At 50.4% G+C, this 18,062-nt stretch overlaps 1 protein-coding gene across 1 annotated transcript in view; it reads right to left on the reverse strand.

The window, feature by feature from the left end:
* Nucleotides 1–14,044, reverse strand: part of LOC131486300 (NADH dehydrogenase [ubiquinone] 1 alpha subcomplex subunit 1-like) — a 55,866-nt gene extending 41,822 nt beyond the window's left edge. Inside the window, exon 1 of the mRNA XM_058686386.1 lies at nucleotides 13,831–14,044. Coding sequence (XP_058542369.1) covers nucleotides 13,831–14,044 — 214 coding nt within the window. The remainder of the gene's footprint in view (nucleotides 1–13,830) is intronic.
* Nucleotides 14,045–18,062: the final 4,018 nt, after the last annotated feature.

Here is an 18,062-nt window from a genome sequence, read left to right on the forward strand (position 1 = left end):
ATGTTCATGAGATCATGCATTCCATGTTCAAGTTTCGCTTTTCCCAACTCTCCTTAAAACCACGTACGACCGTTAAAATCAGGCACCCGCCGCCTGCCGCCATCTTGCTGGTCACCATCCCCACCGCGCTCTGGGAAACACCGCAGCCGGGACGTGGATATGAGAAGAGTTTCACGTGCAAAACTGGAAATGGATCCCGACCCGAGTCTGGAGTGATTAGCTAGTGGATTTTAGGCTGGTCTCTAGAGGTGGTTCTGGGAGTCCCCCAGCCAGGCAGTGGCGGGGGGGGAGGAAAGGTCCAGACTGAAAGGGGCAAGGGAGGCAGAGGTGCCGCTAAGAGCTAGGCTGTTGTCCGCAACTGCACCATGTTCACACGATAACCAAAACCTGAGGGACTACACAACAGAAATTTATTCTCTCACAGTTCTGGAGGCCAGAAGTCTGAAATGGGGGTGTGGGCGAGGGTGTGATGTCTCTCTGAAGGCCCTAATGGGGGTCCCCCTTTGCCTCTTCCAGCTTCTGGTGGCTCCCAGCAGACCTCGGCTTATGGCCACGCCACTCCAGTCTCTGCTTCTGTCTTCCCACGACTCTGTGTGTGTTTGCGCGTGTGCGTGTGTGTGTGTGTTTGCGCATGCGTTCCTGGGTCTGCTTTCTCCTTAAGATCCCAGCTGCTGGGTTAGGGTCCACCCGACTCCCGTACAGACTCCGGTATGGTAGATGGAGTCCAAGGACATCCGGAACTGTGAGATCAGAGACAGCAAATGCACGACCCACGTGCCACCAGCTGTCCATCGTTCAGCAATTCACTGAAGGCGCAGACACACTGATGGGAGAAAGAGGCAGACTCCCGTAAGAGGAGACAGCCTGAGGGAGGCCCCAAAGCAGAAGGGCTCCAGGCTGAGGGGCTCCCTGGGGCCTGGGGTGGGACTGCTGTGGCTCTCTTCAGAGGGGCAGGCCGGGCAGGAGTGCAGAGTGCACTTGTCTCCTGCTCACACCTTCCCCTACTGCGGTTCGGGTGGCGCTGGGCTCTGAACAAGGAGCTGTAGAGGGAACACTGCGGTCCAGGGTCGGTGCAGGACGAGCCGTGGCTCGCTGGGGTTCGCCCGCTGCTGACGGACGCTGCCCTGGGGTTCGGCTGGTGTTACTCATCCACAGGTCAGTCTTCCATGAAAGAGAAAGTCCCAGTCCTGGCGCGGCCCCTTGGTTCCTACAAGTTTTAAAACCATTTGGAAGTGCAACAACATGCCCAGATGCCAGGCTCGGAGGAAGCCTGCCCTGGAGTCCTGCACTGTCTGGGGGGGTGGGGGGTGGGGGCGGGGTAGTCCCCTCCCGACGCCACACAACCTGCCTGGGGCCCTGGGACACCAAGTTGCTGGAACTTAACTCAAGGGTGACTGGTGCAGCTTCTGCATGTGTACCATTGGGGGTGGGGGATAGCTGAGGGGCAGACCCTTTCTGACATTGCTAGTCAGAGTGCCTCGGGATCCTCTGGCTTCATGTGCTGGCTGCCACTTCAGTCCCCACTAATTCAAAAGCCACACTTGAGCATTGTCCACAGGCAAGCCTTGGGCGAGGTCTTGACATACAAAGGCTTAAGGACTGTCCAAGGGCTGAACCACTAGGCTTATGGAGTGTGGAGATTGTACACACACACACACACACACACACGGCAGACACACAAAGTGGCTCACATAATTATGAAGGTGCAGAATTCCCAAGAACTGTCGTTGGCAAGCTGGAGGCCCAAGGGAGTCAAAGGTATTGTACTAACCTGAGTTCCAGAGTCAAAGCCAGCAGCCACAAGACCCAAGAAAAGCTGATGTTTCAGCTAGAGTCTGAAGGCAGGAAAAGACCAATGTCTCAGCTCAAAAGCGATCAAGTAAGAATTCCTTCTTCCTCAAGAAAAGTCAGCCTTTTTCTTCTATTCATGCCTTCAGCTGATTGGATGAGGCCCACCCACATGAAGAAGAACAATGCATTTTACTCTATCTATCCATTTAAAGGTTAAATTCATCCCAAAACACCCTTGTGGAAACACCCTACACAGAATAATGTTTGAGCCAACATTTGGGCACTCCATGGCCCCATCCAGTTGACAAAAGATTAACCATCACAGACCTCAAGTCAATCAGGTTCTCTCTTCTCAGGAATTTGCCACGGGACAGGGACAGCTGGCCTCTGCCTTGCAAGACTTGGAACCCTATGGATAGAAGGCTTTCGTTCCCAACATCCTCCCAGTCTCTTCCACCCTTGTGTCCTACAAGACACCGCATCTTCCTTCCCCTGATGATGGTCATCTGCACACACTTTTCCTCAGATGAGCCTGGGCTGAGCTTCCCTATCTGTACCACCCCCCTGGGAACATCACCTCCTCTCTATCCGACCTTCCCCCGACTGGGGGGTCTTCAAGAACTCCTCCCACATGTTGTTACCACCGGGCAGGGTCAGCCCCAAGTCGCATGACAGAGTGTCCTCCACCTTCTGTATCGTCATGACTGCAGACTGGGGGTTTGTGTGTATGTTTGTTTTTATAGGCGGCCATTCACTTCCTGAGACATGTTTCCACCCGGATGCGCACCGACCCGCAGGGCTTAGCCATCCTGCAGGTGGGAGTTTCTAAAGATACCAGTATAGCTGGATATATGGTTTCCATCACAACTCCAGTTTTGGAGGCTTCCCCTTCCCTCCTCAGCCTGGGACATAACACGTAACTAAAATGTCACAGTGAAATTCTGGCCAGGAAGTGGGCCTTGGGAAACCTGCTTTGACAAGGTGCTTTGTTTTGTGAACAGCGGAGTGGGCAGGGCGGCCAATACCTTGGCAGTATGGCTGCATTTTTGCAGGGCACGAGGAAATCTGTGCCGTGATTTCATCACGCCCAACGGGCGTATCTCTGGTCACGGGTTGAAGCCTCAGAGATGACCTAATGTAACCTTCTCAGCGGCCAGGTGGGGACACTGGGCACCCAATTTGCTCAAAGTCACACAGCCAAGCAGTAGGGAGCCAGGCTTCACACAGATCCACACGAATGTAAGACCGAAACGTAAAAACGAAGCTTTCCAACCATAACGGAAATATCTTTAAGACCCCATAGTGAGGAAGGAAGGACTTCTTAAGTGAGGCACAAGAAGCATAAACCAAGGGATGAAAGATGGGTACACTTGACCCTGTTAAAGTGGAGGACTTCTTTCCATCTTAACACAAAAGGGAAAGGTGATGTCTAAAGTCTGGGTTTGCTGGGTCCTTAGAAAATTCCTACTAAAAGTGAGAGGGAGGGTCTCGTGGGAAGGAACAACAGCGTTCACTCAGGCCAGGCAGGGCGCCAGGCCCCTTGCGAATGTGTCACCCTAACAACAGTGCTAGGAGGCGAGAGTGTTCCCTGTCACACAGAGGAAACTGAGGCTGGAGAAGCCCGCTGCCTGTGTGCTGGGCCCCAGGGCACCACCTTTGCCTGCCTCTGCAAGCTTCTCCTGCCAATCTGCCAACTCCCCTGTCTCTCCCTCCAGTCAGCCCAGCAGTCCAGGTGCCCTTTATAAAATGCAGGTGCATTTTTCAGTAGGGGCACCTGGGTGGCTCTGTCGGTTAAGCGTCTGACTTCGGCTCAGGTCGTGACCTCACGGCTCCTAGGTTCGAATCCCGTGTCAGGCTCTGCACTCTCAGTGCAGAACTGGCTTCAAATCCTCTGCCTCACCCCCCCCCCCCCGCCCCCCGCGTGCCCTCCTCCTGTCTCTTGCTCATGCTCTCGCTCTCTCAAAAATAAACAAACATTAAAACAAAACAAAACAAAATGCAGGTCAGACCACATCACCCCATCAGCAGACCCACCAGGGGTGCCCGACAACACATCGCATAAAATGCAAACTCCTTCCCAGCCTACAGAGGGACCTCAATGACATCTCCTCTCTTACCACCCTGCCCTTCTCCCCTGCTCCAGCCTCCAGCCCTTCTTCAGGGCCTTTGTGCAAGCTGTTCCCGCCCCAGAGACACTCCTTTGCTTTCCCTGGTGGCCAACACTACTCACCCTTAAACACCACCTCCTGGGAGAAACTTCCCCTGAGCCAGCCCCCGTTCTCTTACTGCTGTGCAGAATTTAATTCCTGTTTATTTGTTTAGTTTTTGCTGCTGTAACAGACTGTGTGCTCTGGAAGGGCAAGGAACAGGCTATTTTATGCTCGACTGTATCTTTAGCTCCAACACAGTGCCTGGCACATAATATGCGCTCAATAAAAATGTGTATGTACACTGAATGCTGAATCCATCCTGAAATGCTTTGAGCACAATCTCCAACTAGCTGTGTGACTGGTAAGAGTCTAAACTCACGTGGTTCTCTTGGTCTCCCACTCCCCTGGAGGCGGCTGTTCTCCCCACGATGGTGGCCTTGCTGGCTGTGGAGGATGTTGTCGGGAGGAGCTCCAGAGCCCAGGAAGGCACATCAGGGTCCCAAGGTTGAGGGGGTGAAGGAGCCGCAGCCAGTGGCCAGTCTGTGGATGAAACTTCGATGGATGGAAGAAGAAATTATCACCCCACTCAATGCTTGAGGAAACGAAGGCTCAGACAGGCTAAGCAACTCACTGAAGAGCACACAGTTAAGAAGAGGCAGGGGTGGGACGTGAATCTGTGGCTGCCTCGCACGGGGGAAGGGGTAGGGATGGTCTGGGAGGGCGAGTGGGAGTGAACGCCCCCGGCCCTGTCCTGACTCAGTTGGGATCCTCACTACGGACCCGCAGACGCACAGGAGAGCTGGAACCCATGAACAATTCATTGTATCACTGCCGACAGCCCGCACGCCGGCTCGCTACGCAAACACTTCAAAGGAAAGGCATGCATCCGGCCAGTAGAATCAATAGCAGCTTCTGAGTCCAAAGGGCCATGAAGGACGTACCCTTGGCATGAGCTCTGTGGCCAGTTGTGTGAAGCTGGAGGTGGTGGGTTGGATGTGCAATCACCAAGACTTCTCCTGGGCACTGATGTCTGCAGGGACGACTCTGCAGACGGTCTGGGAGAATTCACTGGGTGAACAGGTGGGGGAAAGGCAAGGCCAGGCAACAGCACAGAGCGGATAATCCAAAGAGGCTGCAGCTGACAGGTGGTAGAGGGACGACCTGGGAGTTGGGGCACAAGAGCGACAAAGGTCTAGGTCGTGGGGGAGAGTGAAGCCGAGCAAGGGGGCCGGGGAGGAAGGATCACTGGGGATGGACCTGGGTAGAGCAGGTCTGGCTCTTACTTGTCCCTCAGCCCCCTGCGTCCTATGGTAATACGTGCCCCACAGCGGAAAACTCAGGAAGGAGGTAGGGCTAACGGCAGGAGCGTTCTCTGCAACATTTTCTTTTTTTTTTTTTAATGTTTCTATGTTGTGCGGAACCTCTGGGAAGGTAGAAGACGCGGGAGTGCCCCCAACGTGGCCCTCTGACAGTGGTCACGGGTTTTGGAAATCAGGGAGGGATGTGGCTTGGGTTGTGGCGGAGGGCAGGGAAGGCGGCATCGGTGGCTGATGCGGGTCCTCCCCACACGCACACCGGACCGGGCGCAGCTTGGCAAAACGGCCAGGGAGAGGTAGCCATGGCAGAAACACTGGTCCAAGGTGGGGCGGTGTTCTGAGAAACCCACCTCCTCCTTCCCATCCAGCCACTCCACCCTCCTCATGTCCTGGCGACGAGGGTATGGGTGACCCCCACCCCAGACACCCCCGGAATAATTGGGGTGGACGAATGGGATGATAGGGCGCATCGTCCCAGCAGGCATGACTGGAAAAGTGTGGGGATTAATCGGGACCCATGAGGAGTAAACTCAGGTCATTCGGTGGCCCCGGCAGGGAGGGCCATGTTGCAGGATGAAGTCCCCAGAGTAAGATCCTCAAGGGTGAAGCCTGGAGATGCCTAAGAACAAAGGTGTCTATGGGGCGCTTGGGTGGTTCAGTCAGTTCAACATCCGGCTCTTGACTTCGGCTCAGGTCATGATCTCACAGTTCGTGAGATCCAGCCCCCAGTCTGGCTCTGTGCTGACAGCTCAGAGCCTGCTCGGGATCCTCTCTCTCTGCCCCTTTCCCCTTCTCAAAATAAATAAATAAACATTTTTTAAAAAAGAACAAAGACGTCTACTCCAATGTTCAGTTTGGAGTCCTTCGACGGAGTCCTCCGATAAACCTTTGTTTACCTTCTATGAGCCAGGCACCCCCACCCACCGTTCAGTAAAGTCTATTACATACACGAATGTCTTTTGAAGAGTTTTTGTGGGATGTCAGTAAAGGGGCTGGCAATCTGTCTCTGGGTTCGAGGCTCTAGGGACATGGGGGATCATCCACACATGGAACCCAGTGGAAGCAGAAACATGGAGCTGGGTTCTAGAAAGCTATGAAAGTTGATAGCAATGTGGGTGCTGTTATCTAGACGTCATTCCCTACCACCTGGGCCCCTCTCTCCCTGTCCCACTGCCATCCGTCACTTCTTGTCATGGGTGTCTCTGTGGACTAGCTGCCTTCCTGGGTGATCATCAGCTAGTCAAGTGCAGGGATCCAGCTCAGGTTTTCTGATCACCGCTGACGGGTTAGAAAGAACTTTCTGAAGGGACAGACCATGACGTGTTTCATCATGATGCCGCGTTGCTTCAAATGAGACATTAGTCTAGAAGTAATCTCAGTTCTTCAGAGGACCCAGGACATTCTAAGAGCAGGACATTCTAAAGACTGTGAGTCCAAACTGTGTTATATGGAGAAAATCTCCTGTCTTCCCTCAAACAACGGGCTTTACCAAACAACAATGACAATTAACCTCCAGATTAATAAATGTTAAACAGCCTCCTGATCAATAGTGAAGGAGCTCAAATCACCCTCCTTGAATCGATGGGGGAAAGTGACCAGAGTGAAGATTTCATTGGGCCAGGAGGGACCTGAGAGCCAGAGGTGACTTCTGTGGGTGGGGCTTTTTGCAGGGACCCCAACACCACCTGCAGGATGTGGGGACCCCTCTCGGGCAAAGCACCGATAGTTAATTATATTAAAAACTCCAACACTTTGTGAAATTATTTAGGTGATTAGCATGTAAAGACTATACCTCTAATTCCTTCTTCAAATTCTGATTTTGGACCCGGGACTAATTAAAAAACAAAACAAAACAAAACAAAACAAAACTGAGGCATTTGTAATTGTTGGAGTTTAGCCACTATGGGAGTTAACATTTCCTGGGGTGGAGGGGGAAAAAAAAACATAAAAAATTGCACTAGAAAGTGAAATTGGATTTTAAAAAATCAATGAAGTAACCAGGCTATTAAAATGGAAAATAAGTCTGATGTCATTCTGAAAAATAAAAGGGTGAGTCACCTGCAGAGCCACTTAATTAAGCACAGGAAGTAACAAGAGAGCTTGAGTGATTTTCCCGGTTAATGTCAGTATTTCAAAATGAGTGAGGCGTTAGGCCAAGAGCATTCCTTCTAATCAGAGAGTTAAATCGGTTCTTTTGCCCTCAGGACATCTTGATACATTTGAAGTTGATGAAGAGCAAAAAGGAATGTATTACAAATTATCCCAACTGCACCGCACAGGCAAAGAACGGAGCTTTCTACTCGAGGTCCCTGGGGTAGCGTGTGATGGGGGCCACGGGGCAGGTTCTAGAACCCTTTGGAGCCTGGAGGCACCCCGGGTCTTGGGGGGGAGGCTGTGCCCACCTTCATAAGGTCCGAGGAAGGAATGTCCTCCCAGTGTTCCTGAGGATTGTGGCAGCTGAGAACAGTGACTGCCAGGTTTGGGTTTTAACAGAAGTGACTTGGGACTTGCAGGCAACTCTGGTCCACTCTCATCTGAGCCAGTGCTAGGGGGTGGTTGCAGGGGGCCTGGCCAGGCCTCCCCTCCCGCCTCTGCCAAGCAGGTGGCCCGGCGCTGTCAGCCCCAGCCACCTCTTAAGTCTGGGGTGCGTTCCCCAGCACAGCAGCCGTGTTGAAGTGTCCGAGTCGACCCCAGGGAAGCCCGAGGATCACCGCCAAGGAGGCTCTGAGTTCTCTGAGGTTCTCTGAGAACCTCTCTGTGGGAGGAGCTCCTGGGGTCACTCCCAGATCCCAAACTACAGTGGCCTCAGAGGGTCTGTCCTGAGACCTAGTGCTCAATGCGTTACCCCCCATCTGCTCTCCCTGATAGGTTATCAAAGGCCAGTTTCCTTTAGCATAGTTCACACTTAGGTCTTTTGATGTTGGTTGGTCGTTGTAGATTCATTATTATCATTATTTAACTGTGCTCATAGGGCTAAACTGTGGGAACCTTAATCCTTAAATCTGATCTGGTTTGGGTCGGGTGGAGACCAGGCTTGTCCAGAAGAGCTGAGCACCGAAACAGAGCGTGGCTGGCAGCTAAGTGCAAAGACCAAGGGTCCTGGACCCACAGGGAGGGCCTCTTGTACCAGGAGCGTGGAGCCGCTTCCCCTTGATCACGAAGGCAGCCTGTTTCTGAATAAGCTGAGCTTAATTAGCGGTTACAACCCAAAACTGGCCACAACCAGGCACCTGCAGGTTTTAGGGAGCACCCTGTACCCTGAGGACAGCTAAACACTTTCCCGATGTTAATAGGGATAATGCTCCATTAGCGACATCAACATTAGTAACATTACATTAACATTAACATTATATTGGTAACATCAGAAGTGACTCTCCCCCCCTCACCCCCCACCCCCAGGATATTTCCTTATTGCTTAAAATTGACAATGTAACACTGGGTTTTCACTTTAACTTTCTATATGTTTCTCCTTTCCCCATCCCACTCCAAATAGGACAAAACTGCTCGACAAAAACATTGCACATAAGTATTTGGTGTTGACGACTTTTAACCCTACAGCCAACTAAGGAACCAGGTAAACGGATCATAATCCTCTTTTGAAGACTGTCCTGGAAGCAATAGCTGTGCCACACACATTTAGCTAATGCCAGCAGAGCACTGAGCTGCAATGCTGGGAGCTCCGGGAATAATAGGATATTAATAGGCAAGGGTGGGGCCTGACAGTTAAGTATATCCCTAGTAGTCCTGATTATTCTCACTTGAAAAATCTTTCCTAATTAGAGAGACCACCGGGATCGGGGATGGGGGGCTGGAGGGAGGCGGTAGCATTCACCCTATGCAGGTGAAATAGAGCATATGGGTTGGGGGGCCAACACTGCAGGTTCATTGCCCTGTGCTGCTGTTTCAGCAGTGTGGGCTGCGCAGCTCACCTCCCCTTTCTGAGCCTCACTTTACTCATCTGTTACATGGGATCGAGGAGATTCCTGGGACAGTCCTGGGAAGAGTTCAGCAAGTTCCCCAAGATAAGATAACTGCCTAACTCTTATTAGTAGCTACTGTATCAACATTTTTGTTCTAATTCAGTTTTTGTTTTAAACAGTGAGCTGAGAAGGCAAGGGAGAAAATACCGATTGATCTTTAATAGATGTTAGTTCGTGTACTCCAATCTGGCCTGAGGTCCTGTATAACATCGCTCAGAACTACCTTCACCGTTGCATGATTTCAGTTATCAGAGACCAAGGGGAGCATCAGTGCAAGAGAGAGTCCAGGACCGGCTGGAGATCGCAGGAAAATGTTCTCTGCAAATTGCAGCCAGTGCTTTTGCAGAGGACAAGCTCAGGATGGGTTTGCTCCTGACTCAGGTGCTGGCAAGGGGCAGCAGGACCAATCACAGGTACCTCCCTCGGACCCACTGCCCGCATTCCCTGCCTGCCTCCACCCACTGGGTGGGCACAGCTGGACGGCAGGGGGATGTGCTGGGAAAGTGTGCTGTCCTGATTTATAATAAATGTATTTTCCTCTTAGACCTTGTTCCAGGCCCAGAGCTCCTAAACCCTTGGAATTTCCCTGATAAGAGTGATAAAGGTGTCTTTGTTATGTTAATGAGGGGACTGCTGGAAAGCTTTTAGGTAACCTAGCCATTGGAAGTTGGTTGCCAGGAGAACCAACCGGGTGATCGGAAGGTTGGAAATTTCAGTCTCTGCCCCCCTCCAGGGAGGGGAGAGGGGCTGGAGTTTGAATCCATTGCCAATGGCCAATGATTTAGACACTCGCGCCTGTGTGATGAAACCTTCACAAAATCCCAAGAGGACTGGGTTCAGACAGCTTCTCAGGTGGCGGAAACAGTTTGGGTGGTACCCCCGGAGAGGTCATGAAGGCTCGGAGCCCTGTCCCAGCACCTCACATCTCTCCCCTCTGGCTGTTCCTGAGTTGTGTCTTTTCATCGTAAGCGAGTAATCTAGGAAGCAAAATGTTTCCCTAAGGTCTGTGAGCTTCTTTAGCAAATGAATCCAACCCGAGCTGGGGTCTTAGGAACCTCTGATTTACAGCCCATAGGAAGCACAGGTAACAGCCTGGATTTTGGATTGGTGTCTGAAGTGAGTGCATGCGTGCGCGTGCGTGCGTGCGTAAGGGGGAGTCTGGTGCGGCACCCTGGTGTTGTCTGAGCATTGCTCGGCGTTGTGTAGCAAGCACCCCTGCGCCCCACAACACATTGGAATTGGATCCAGGAGACCAAAAGAGCGGGTTTGCAGTGGAAGGGATGGCATTCGGCACTGGGCACACGGACCTTTAGGAAACTCTCTGCTGAGGTCCGGTCCACGTGCACCACCTTTCTTGCCCCTGTGACAGCGCCCTCAGGGCCACCCTTCTGCCTGAGGAACAGCTGCAAGCCGTGAACTGGCCTGCAAGGTTCCCAGGAGGTGTCACCTGCTGTGTCCAGGGGTGGAAGTTCCAATGTCACTTTGAAGTGGTGGTCAGTCAGTCATTGTAGAAGGAGACAGGAAAAGGAAGAGATAAAAGCCTGGCCCCCCCCCCCCAACCTCCTCCCTCCCACGCCCCGCTCCCCTAGGGTTGTAAGACCCAGCCCTCAATTGCAATTCCCAGCAAGGCCTCTCCTCCTTTGAATCCCAACACCGTCCTTCATCAGGTCATCGCCACCATCCACAACCGTCCATTCGTATCTTCCTTGCTGGTTCCATGTGACCAGGAGGGACTGGGGCTTGGACCCCCGGCTCTGCCACTCACTGGCTGCGCGCCCCGCCCTGGGGAAGATGGAAGCTCTGGCCACTTTCTCATCTGTTAAATGGGAAACGTTCCAGGCTTGGCACGTTTCTGCTGGTGACAGGCCTGGCGTGGAGTCAGCCTGTTTCTTTTCCCTTTTCAGATCGCCTGCCCCGCCTGACCCCTCCTCCGGGACGTTTCCCTGTGTGACTGATCTCAGCCCCTGCTGCGGCAGCCCGAGCCCGCCTGCGTCCCCCACCCCAGCCACCCTGGCCCCCTGCGTCCTTCTGTGCCAGCTGGGCCCTGACCCCCGTCCTGGCTTCCCGCCCTGCCTCTGGCCTGGCGTCGGTGCAAACATTGCAGATTGCTGAGACCAGGAACAGGTCGTACTTGCCATTCATTCCAAGGAGTCACTTCTGTCTCCCCGGGATCAGCTGCATGGGGAGAAGGGGGTGACATCACCAGACTTCACCAGTCTCTCCCAGAGGGGTCCTTTGCCCTGGGGACATGTCCCCCTCCAGCGGTGGGCCTGGAGCTGCTTCCTTTTGGAGTGGCCAAGATCTTGAGAGTTAGGCAGTGGGATCGCCGTTTTTTTCTTTTTTTCATGGGACAGCCCAGGGACCTCAGGTTGTGCAGCCAAAGTTAAAAAGCCACGAATTTTCTGTCTGGCACGGCCACTCCCAATGCACAAACATACCCCTGAGATTCCTGGGGAGGAGACGGTCACAGAGCCTTGTGTGGGTCCTGACCCTTGAATCTGGGAGGGGTTGGAGGTTCATCCAGGAGGGGCGTGGATTTCACGGAAGGATAGGGCTTTGGGCTGTGCCTCCTTGGTTCCTGCTACCTGTTGGCCCCCAGTTCCCTTTTAAGGGATGACATCTCCCCAGTGCATTTGATGTGGATGGGAGAATGGTCTTGTAGGCCACCCTCCAGCAGGGAAGTCTGGGAAGCAAGCCCTTCTCTCCCTGTCCTGGGCCACTTACAGAAGGGGGTGTGACCTAGCCCTGGCTCGAAGGCCCTCACTGGGGGTGGTATCTGCAGTGACTAAAGCAGGAAGGAAGATCAGCGGGGCAGATGGGCTCATCCGCGAGGCAGTGATTGTACTTCCTGCTTTCCCAGCCCTCTGGCGCAGTCCTGGTCTCCCGCTACGCCACCCCCAATTCCCAGATCCCCTCATCACCTGCCACTGCATTCTTTGTTCCTTTATCTTTTTTTTTTTATGATTTATTTATTTTTGAGAGAGACAGAGTGCCAGCGGGGAAGGACAGAGAGAGAGGGGGACAGAGGATCCGCAGCGGGCTCTGTGCTGACGGGCTGACAGCAGAGAGCCTGATGCAGGGCTCGAACTCACGAGCCCCATGAGATCATGACCTGAGCCAAAGTCAGACGCTTAACCGACTGAGCCACCCAGGCTCCCCGAGAGTGTTTCTTTCTTACTAGTCAATCAATGGACTATATTTCCTCTAAAAGAGTGAATATTTTGCACCTGAAGGACTTTCTCTACCTGAGACACGTCTGATGGCACACCAGTGGCCAATGGATTTTCTGGAAACGTGCATGGCCGTTCCATTTTGCCTGAGGAACATCTACAGCTAACACACTGTCCACATCCCAGGACAGGTCCCTGCGGAGCCTCTGTCTCAGCCTCGCCCTGGTCATCTGGATCTCAGGGGCACCTCCGTGGCAGAAGCTGAGGCACTCCACTCTGGAATGCCGTCACCCACACTTGTGAGGAATGAGGCTTGGGGACAATCGGGGGACTGCAAAGGCCAGTGGTTCATCCCACCATGTTCCTGATGATCTGTGATGAGACTATAACCTACATATTTCTCTCAATCTTTTATTTATTTATTTATTTATTTATTTAGTTAGTTAGTTAGTTATTTTTGAGAGACAGAGAAAGTGAGAGAGAGAGAGAGAGAGAGAGAAAGTGCACAAGCAGGGGAGGAGCGGAGAGAGAGGGAGACACAGAATCCGAAGCTGGCTCCAGGCTCTGAGCTGTCAGCACAGAGCCGAACACGGGGCTCGAACCCAGGAAGAGAGAGATCATGACCTGAGCTCAAGTCGGACGCTCAACCAACTGAGCCACCCAGGCGCCCCATCTCTCAATCTTTCTAAAAGTGTACAACTCAGGGGCTTTCAGGACTTTCGCAACGTTATGCAACCATTACCGTTGTCTATTTCCAAAACGTTTTCATTACCTCAAACAGAAACTCCGTGCCCTTTAAGAGTAACTCCCCGTTCTAGCGCTCCCAGGTCCCTCGTGCCCATTTTCCTTTCTGTCTCTATGAACTTTCCTGTTCTAGGTACCTCGGCTGAGTGGAAGCACACGAAATCTGTCCTCTTGTGTCTGGCTCTTTTCACTTAGCACAACATATCCAAGGTCATCCATGTTGTAGCATGTGTCAGTCCTTCCTTCTTTTGTAAGGCTGGATAATAGTCCGTTGTGTGTCAATACCAAGTTATCTTTATCTAGACATCTCTCGATGCATGTTTGGTTTGATTCCATCTTCTAGCTGTTAAGAAGGCTGCAATGAACATTGGTACACCAGTGGTTTTTATTATGCACTACAGTAATACAGTGCATGACCTTCTAGAAGGGTAGATGAGCATAACTGAGTTATTTTACATCAATCAGGAAAATACTTCCTTCCACCCAGGGGCACCTGGGTGGTTCTGCTGGTTAAGCGTCGAACTCTTGATTTCGGTTCAGGTCATGATCTCATGGTTTGTGAGTTCAAGCCCCACATCTGGGATTCTCTCTCTTCCTCTCTTTTACCCCACCCTGCTCACACACTCCCTCTCTCTCAAAAGCAATAAATAGACATTAAAGAAAAAAAAAAGGAAAATGCTTCCTTGATTGATAGTCTCCAAACGCTTTGACACATAGTAACAATTAACTCCAGAGATGTGCCTCTTTCCATCAAACTTCACTGATATGAAAATCTGGAAAGCCTTTTTTCCCTTTCCCCTGTTAGCGAACGTGTGGATGTGTGCAGTGGCTATGCCGGGGATGAGCAAGCACATGGCCATGACACTGATCCAGGGTGGAATCTCAAACCACATCTCTCCTTGGTTGCCAAGGCCAAACCCTTCGTCACTGTGGTTTTGATTTGCATTTCCCTAACGAATGATGCTGAACATCTTTTCATGTGCTTATTGACCACTTGTATATCTTCTTTGGAGCAATGTCTATTCAGGTCCTTTGTGCCGTTTTAAACTGAGCTTGTCTTTTTGTTGTTGATTTGCAGGAGTAGTTTATATATTCTGGATATTAAATCTTTATCACATATGCGATCTGTAAATATTTTCTCCCATTCTATAGATTGTCTTTTTACTTTTTTAATCATGTCCTTTGTGGGGTGCCCAGGTGGCTCAGTCAGTTGAGCATCTGACTTCAGCTCAGGCCATGATCTCAAGGTTCATGGGTTCAAGCCCTGTGTCAGTTTGAGCCCACGTTGGGCTCTGTGCTGATAGCTCAGAGCCTGGAGCCTGCTTCGGGTTCTGTCTCCCTCTCTCTGTCCCTCCCCTGCTCACTCTCTCTCTCTCTCTCTCTCTCTCAAAAAATAAATAAAACATTTAAAAAAATGTCCTGGCTCAGTCGGTGGAGCCTGTGGCTCTTGACTAGGGTCGTGAGTTCAAGCCCCACATTGGGTGTAGGGATTGCTTAAAAATAAAATCTTTAAAAAAATAATGTCCTTTGATACACAAAAGTTTCATTTTGATGAGGTTCAGTCTAAGTATATTTTTCTTTTGTTGCTTATGCCTTTGTTGTCAAATCCAATAATCTGTTGCGAAATATGGCATTATGAAGGTTCACTTCTGTGTTTTCTTCTAAGAGTTTTGTGGTTTTGGCATCTATATTACGGCCACTGGTCCATTTTGAGTTACTTTTTGCACATGGTGTAAGGGAGAGGTTCAACTTCATTCTTTTGTCTATGGAAATCTACTTGTCCCGCACCATTTACGGAGGGGATTGTATTTTCCCCCTTGAATGGACTTGGCGTTCTTGTGAAACATCAATTGGCCGTAGATGTGTGAATTTACTTCTGGACCCTCGGTTCTGTTCTGTTGATCCCTGTGTCTATTCTCATGCCGGTACCACACTGTTTGGGTTACTGTAGCTTTGTAGTAGTTATGAAATCAGGAAGTGCAAATTCTCTGACTTTGTTTTTCTATTTATTTATTTAAAGTATAAATGACACACAGTTATCTTATTAGTTTCAGGTGTGCATCATAGTGATTTGATGTTTGTATACACTACGAAATGACTCCCACAATATGTCTAGTTTCCATCTGTCACCATATACGCTTATTATAATATTATTGGCGATATTCCCTATGCCGTACATTACATCCTCAGGACTTACAACTGAAAGCTTGTGTGCCTGGATCCCTTTCACGTATTTTGCTCATTTTCCAGCCCCTCCCCTCTGGGGTAACCACCAGTTTGTCTCTAACATCTATGAGTCTGTTTCTGGTTTGTTTCACTTGTACCTCTGTTTTGGTTTTTAGATTCCACGTACAAGTGAAATCACACACTATTTGTCTTTCTCTGTCTGACTTATTTCGCACAGCATAATACCTTCTCGGTCCATCCATGTCTTTGCAAATGGCAAGATTTCATTCTTTTTTATAGCCAAGCAACAGTCCATAGAGGTATCATCGTCTTCATCTTCTTTATCCATTCATCTCTCAATGGACACTTGGGCTGTTCTATACCTTGGCTAGAAATAACGCAGCTTTGTTTTTCTTTCTCAAGATTGCTTTCGAATATATGGGGCCCTTTGAGATTCCATACAAATTTGGAGAATAGATTCCTTCATTTCCACAAAAAAGAAAGAGCTGTTGAAATTTTGATAGGGACTGCATTGAATCTGTAGATTGCTTTGGATAGTATTGCCATTTTCACAACATTAAGTCTTCCTACCCTTGAACACAGGATGCCTTTCCATTTATTTAGGGCTCCTTTAATTCCTTTCAGCAATCTCCAAAACTTTCTTCAGCCTATTTGTGTCTGTGACTCACATAACCTCTCAGGATAATGAGGGCCATATGTTTCCCTTACCCACTACATAAATTAGTGTTAAAGCCAATAGAACATGTTGTCTCTCTCAATTTTTGCAGGCGTTCTTAATTTCAGTATTTTCGGTTTTGGTAAGCAAATCCCAGCGTGTGCCTTCATGATTTCCTTGATATTATATATACATATGCCCTGTCAGCCACCACTTTCACAGATTAAAAACTCTCACTCTTGGGGTGCCTGGGTGGCTCAGTGGGTTAAGCGCCTGACTTCAGTCCAGGTCACAATCTCACAGCTCATGGGTTCAAACCCCACGTCAGGCTCTGTGCTGACAGCTCCGAGACCGGAGCCTGCTTCAGATTCTGTGTTTCCCTCTCTCTGCCCTTTCCCTGCTTGAGCTCTGTCTCTCTGTCTCTCTCTCTCTCAAAAAACAAATAGACTTTAAAAAACAAAACAAAACAAAAACCTCTCACTCTTGGGGCACATGGGTGGCTCAGTTGGTTAAATGTCCAACTTCGGCTCGGGTCGTGATCTCGCATGAACTCTCGCATGATCTCGCATTGAACTCACATGCTTTGTGAGTTCAAATCCCTCATTGGGATTGCTGCTGTCAGCACAGAGCCCACTTTGGATCCTCAGTCTCCCTCTTTCTCTGCCCCTCCCTTGTTTCTGCTTTCTCTCTCTCAAAAATAAATGAAACATTAAAAGAAAAAACCTCTGACTCTTGTTGGTATCCCCTCACACAGAGTTTTATCAGTTTCCCTTCTCCCAGTTCTGCTACATTTCCTATCCAATAAGCAAACATATTCAGCCAAGTTGTATACTGTCCAACCTGCTTTAACATCCGGGTGGGAGACACCCCAGTGTTCAGGGTATCAAAGAACAGACCCGCAATGTTGACCCTACGTCCAGGTGCCATGGCAAGAGGTACTGAAAACCCACGGCCTTGACCTCACAGAGGGAAGAGAGAGACCCAGTGAAGGAGAGAGGATTTCCAGCTGATGGTTTAGGGGAGACCCCATGGAAGAGGACCCATTTAAAGAAGGAGATTACAGTATGGGGTCCTTAGACTCACAATTAGTTGCGTGTCATCAGAAGGTAGAGTTGGATTTTTATGAATGAGTTCCAGGCGGAATCTGAAACTTCTGAAAATGAATGCTGGGTTTGAGATGTAATCAGATATGTGCGTTTTATGGGGTGGAGGCAGGAATCCATGGCTCTCATTAGATTCTCAAAAAAGTAGGTCAGGTTCAAGAAAGATCCTCCCGAATGAGGGGCTGATCAGAGGGCTCATTTCTCGCTTGTTGCTAGGAAGCTCAATGTGGATGTGGGGAAATATTATTATGTACACGGGCCAGAGGCTAACGCATTCAGAAGCTCTGAACCTAGATTCAAGGTGCCTTCATTGTCCTAAAATTGTATATTTGTTTTATGTTTTTATTTTAGCACATTTTTTTTCCAGAAATGGTCACTCATCTGATTCTTAGAGGTTTTGATCCCAATAACGAAGCATGGGGGCCCTAGGAGGCAAGTCCTCTCAGTGAGGAGACACAAGATGTTGCTGCAGAGGGAGAGAGAGAGAGAGAGATGTTGCAAAGGAGGGAGACCCAGGGGGGACAGAGAACAGGAGGCTTTAGATATCCGAGAACAATGCTGAGTCCCTGGGCTGCCGAAGGACCAGGGGAGGAAACCCTGAAATTGAGGAAGGGAGAGAAGAAAAAGAACTCAAACTGGGGAGCTTCAGAGTCGACTTTCAAAGCTCAGCGCAAAAGCTTACTTCTGGAGGGCCTGGCCTGATTTCCCAGCCTTGTCCACGTCGCCCGTCCCTGAGCCATAAGCCTCTTGCTCTCCCTCCAGACCAGGCCCTCTCCAGAGCTTCCAAGGAGTCTGCTGGGCCTGGCACACACCAGACGCCTGGGCTCCCTACCCTTCCCCAAAAGGCGGCCCCCCTCATTCTCAGAAAGTGACCCTCTGGAAGACTGGGCCTCCCCATCCGTCACACGGGCCTGGTGATCATACTGACAGTCTCCTCGGGTGTATTCAAAAGATAAGCTGTGCCGA

Source organism: Neofelis nebulosa, chromosome 9 (assembly GCF_028018385.1).
Source record: "Neofelis nebulosa isolate mNeoNeb1 chromosome 9, mNeoNeb1.pri, whole genome shotgun sequence".
Lineage (NCBI taxonomy): Eukaryota > Metazoa > Chordata > Mammalia > Carnivora > Felidae > Neofelis > Neofelis nebulosa.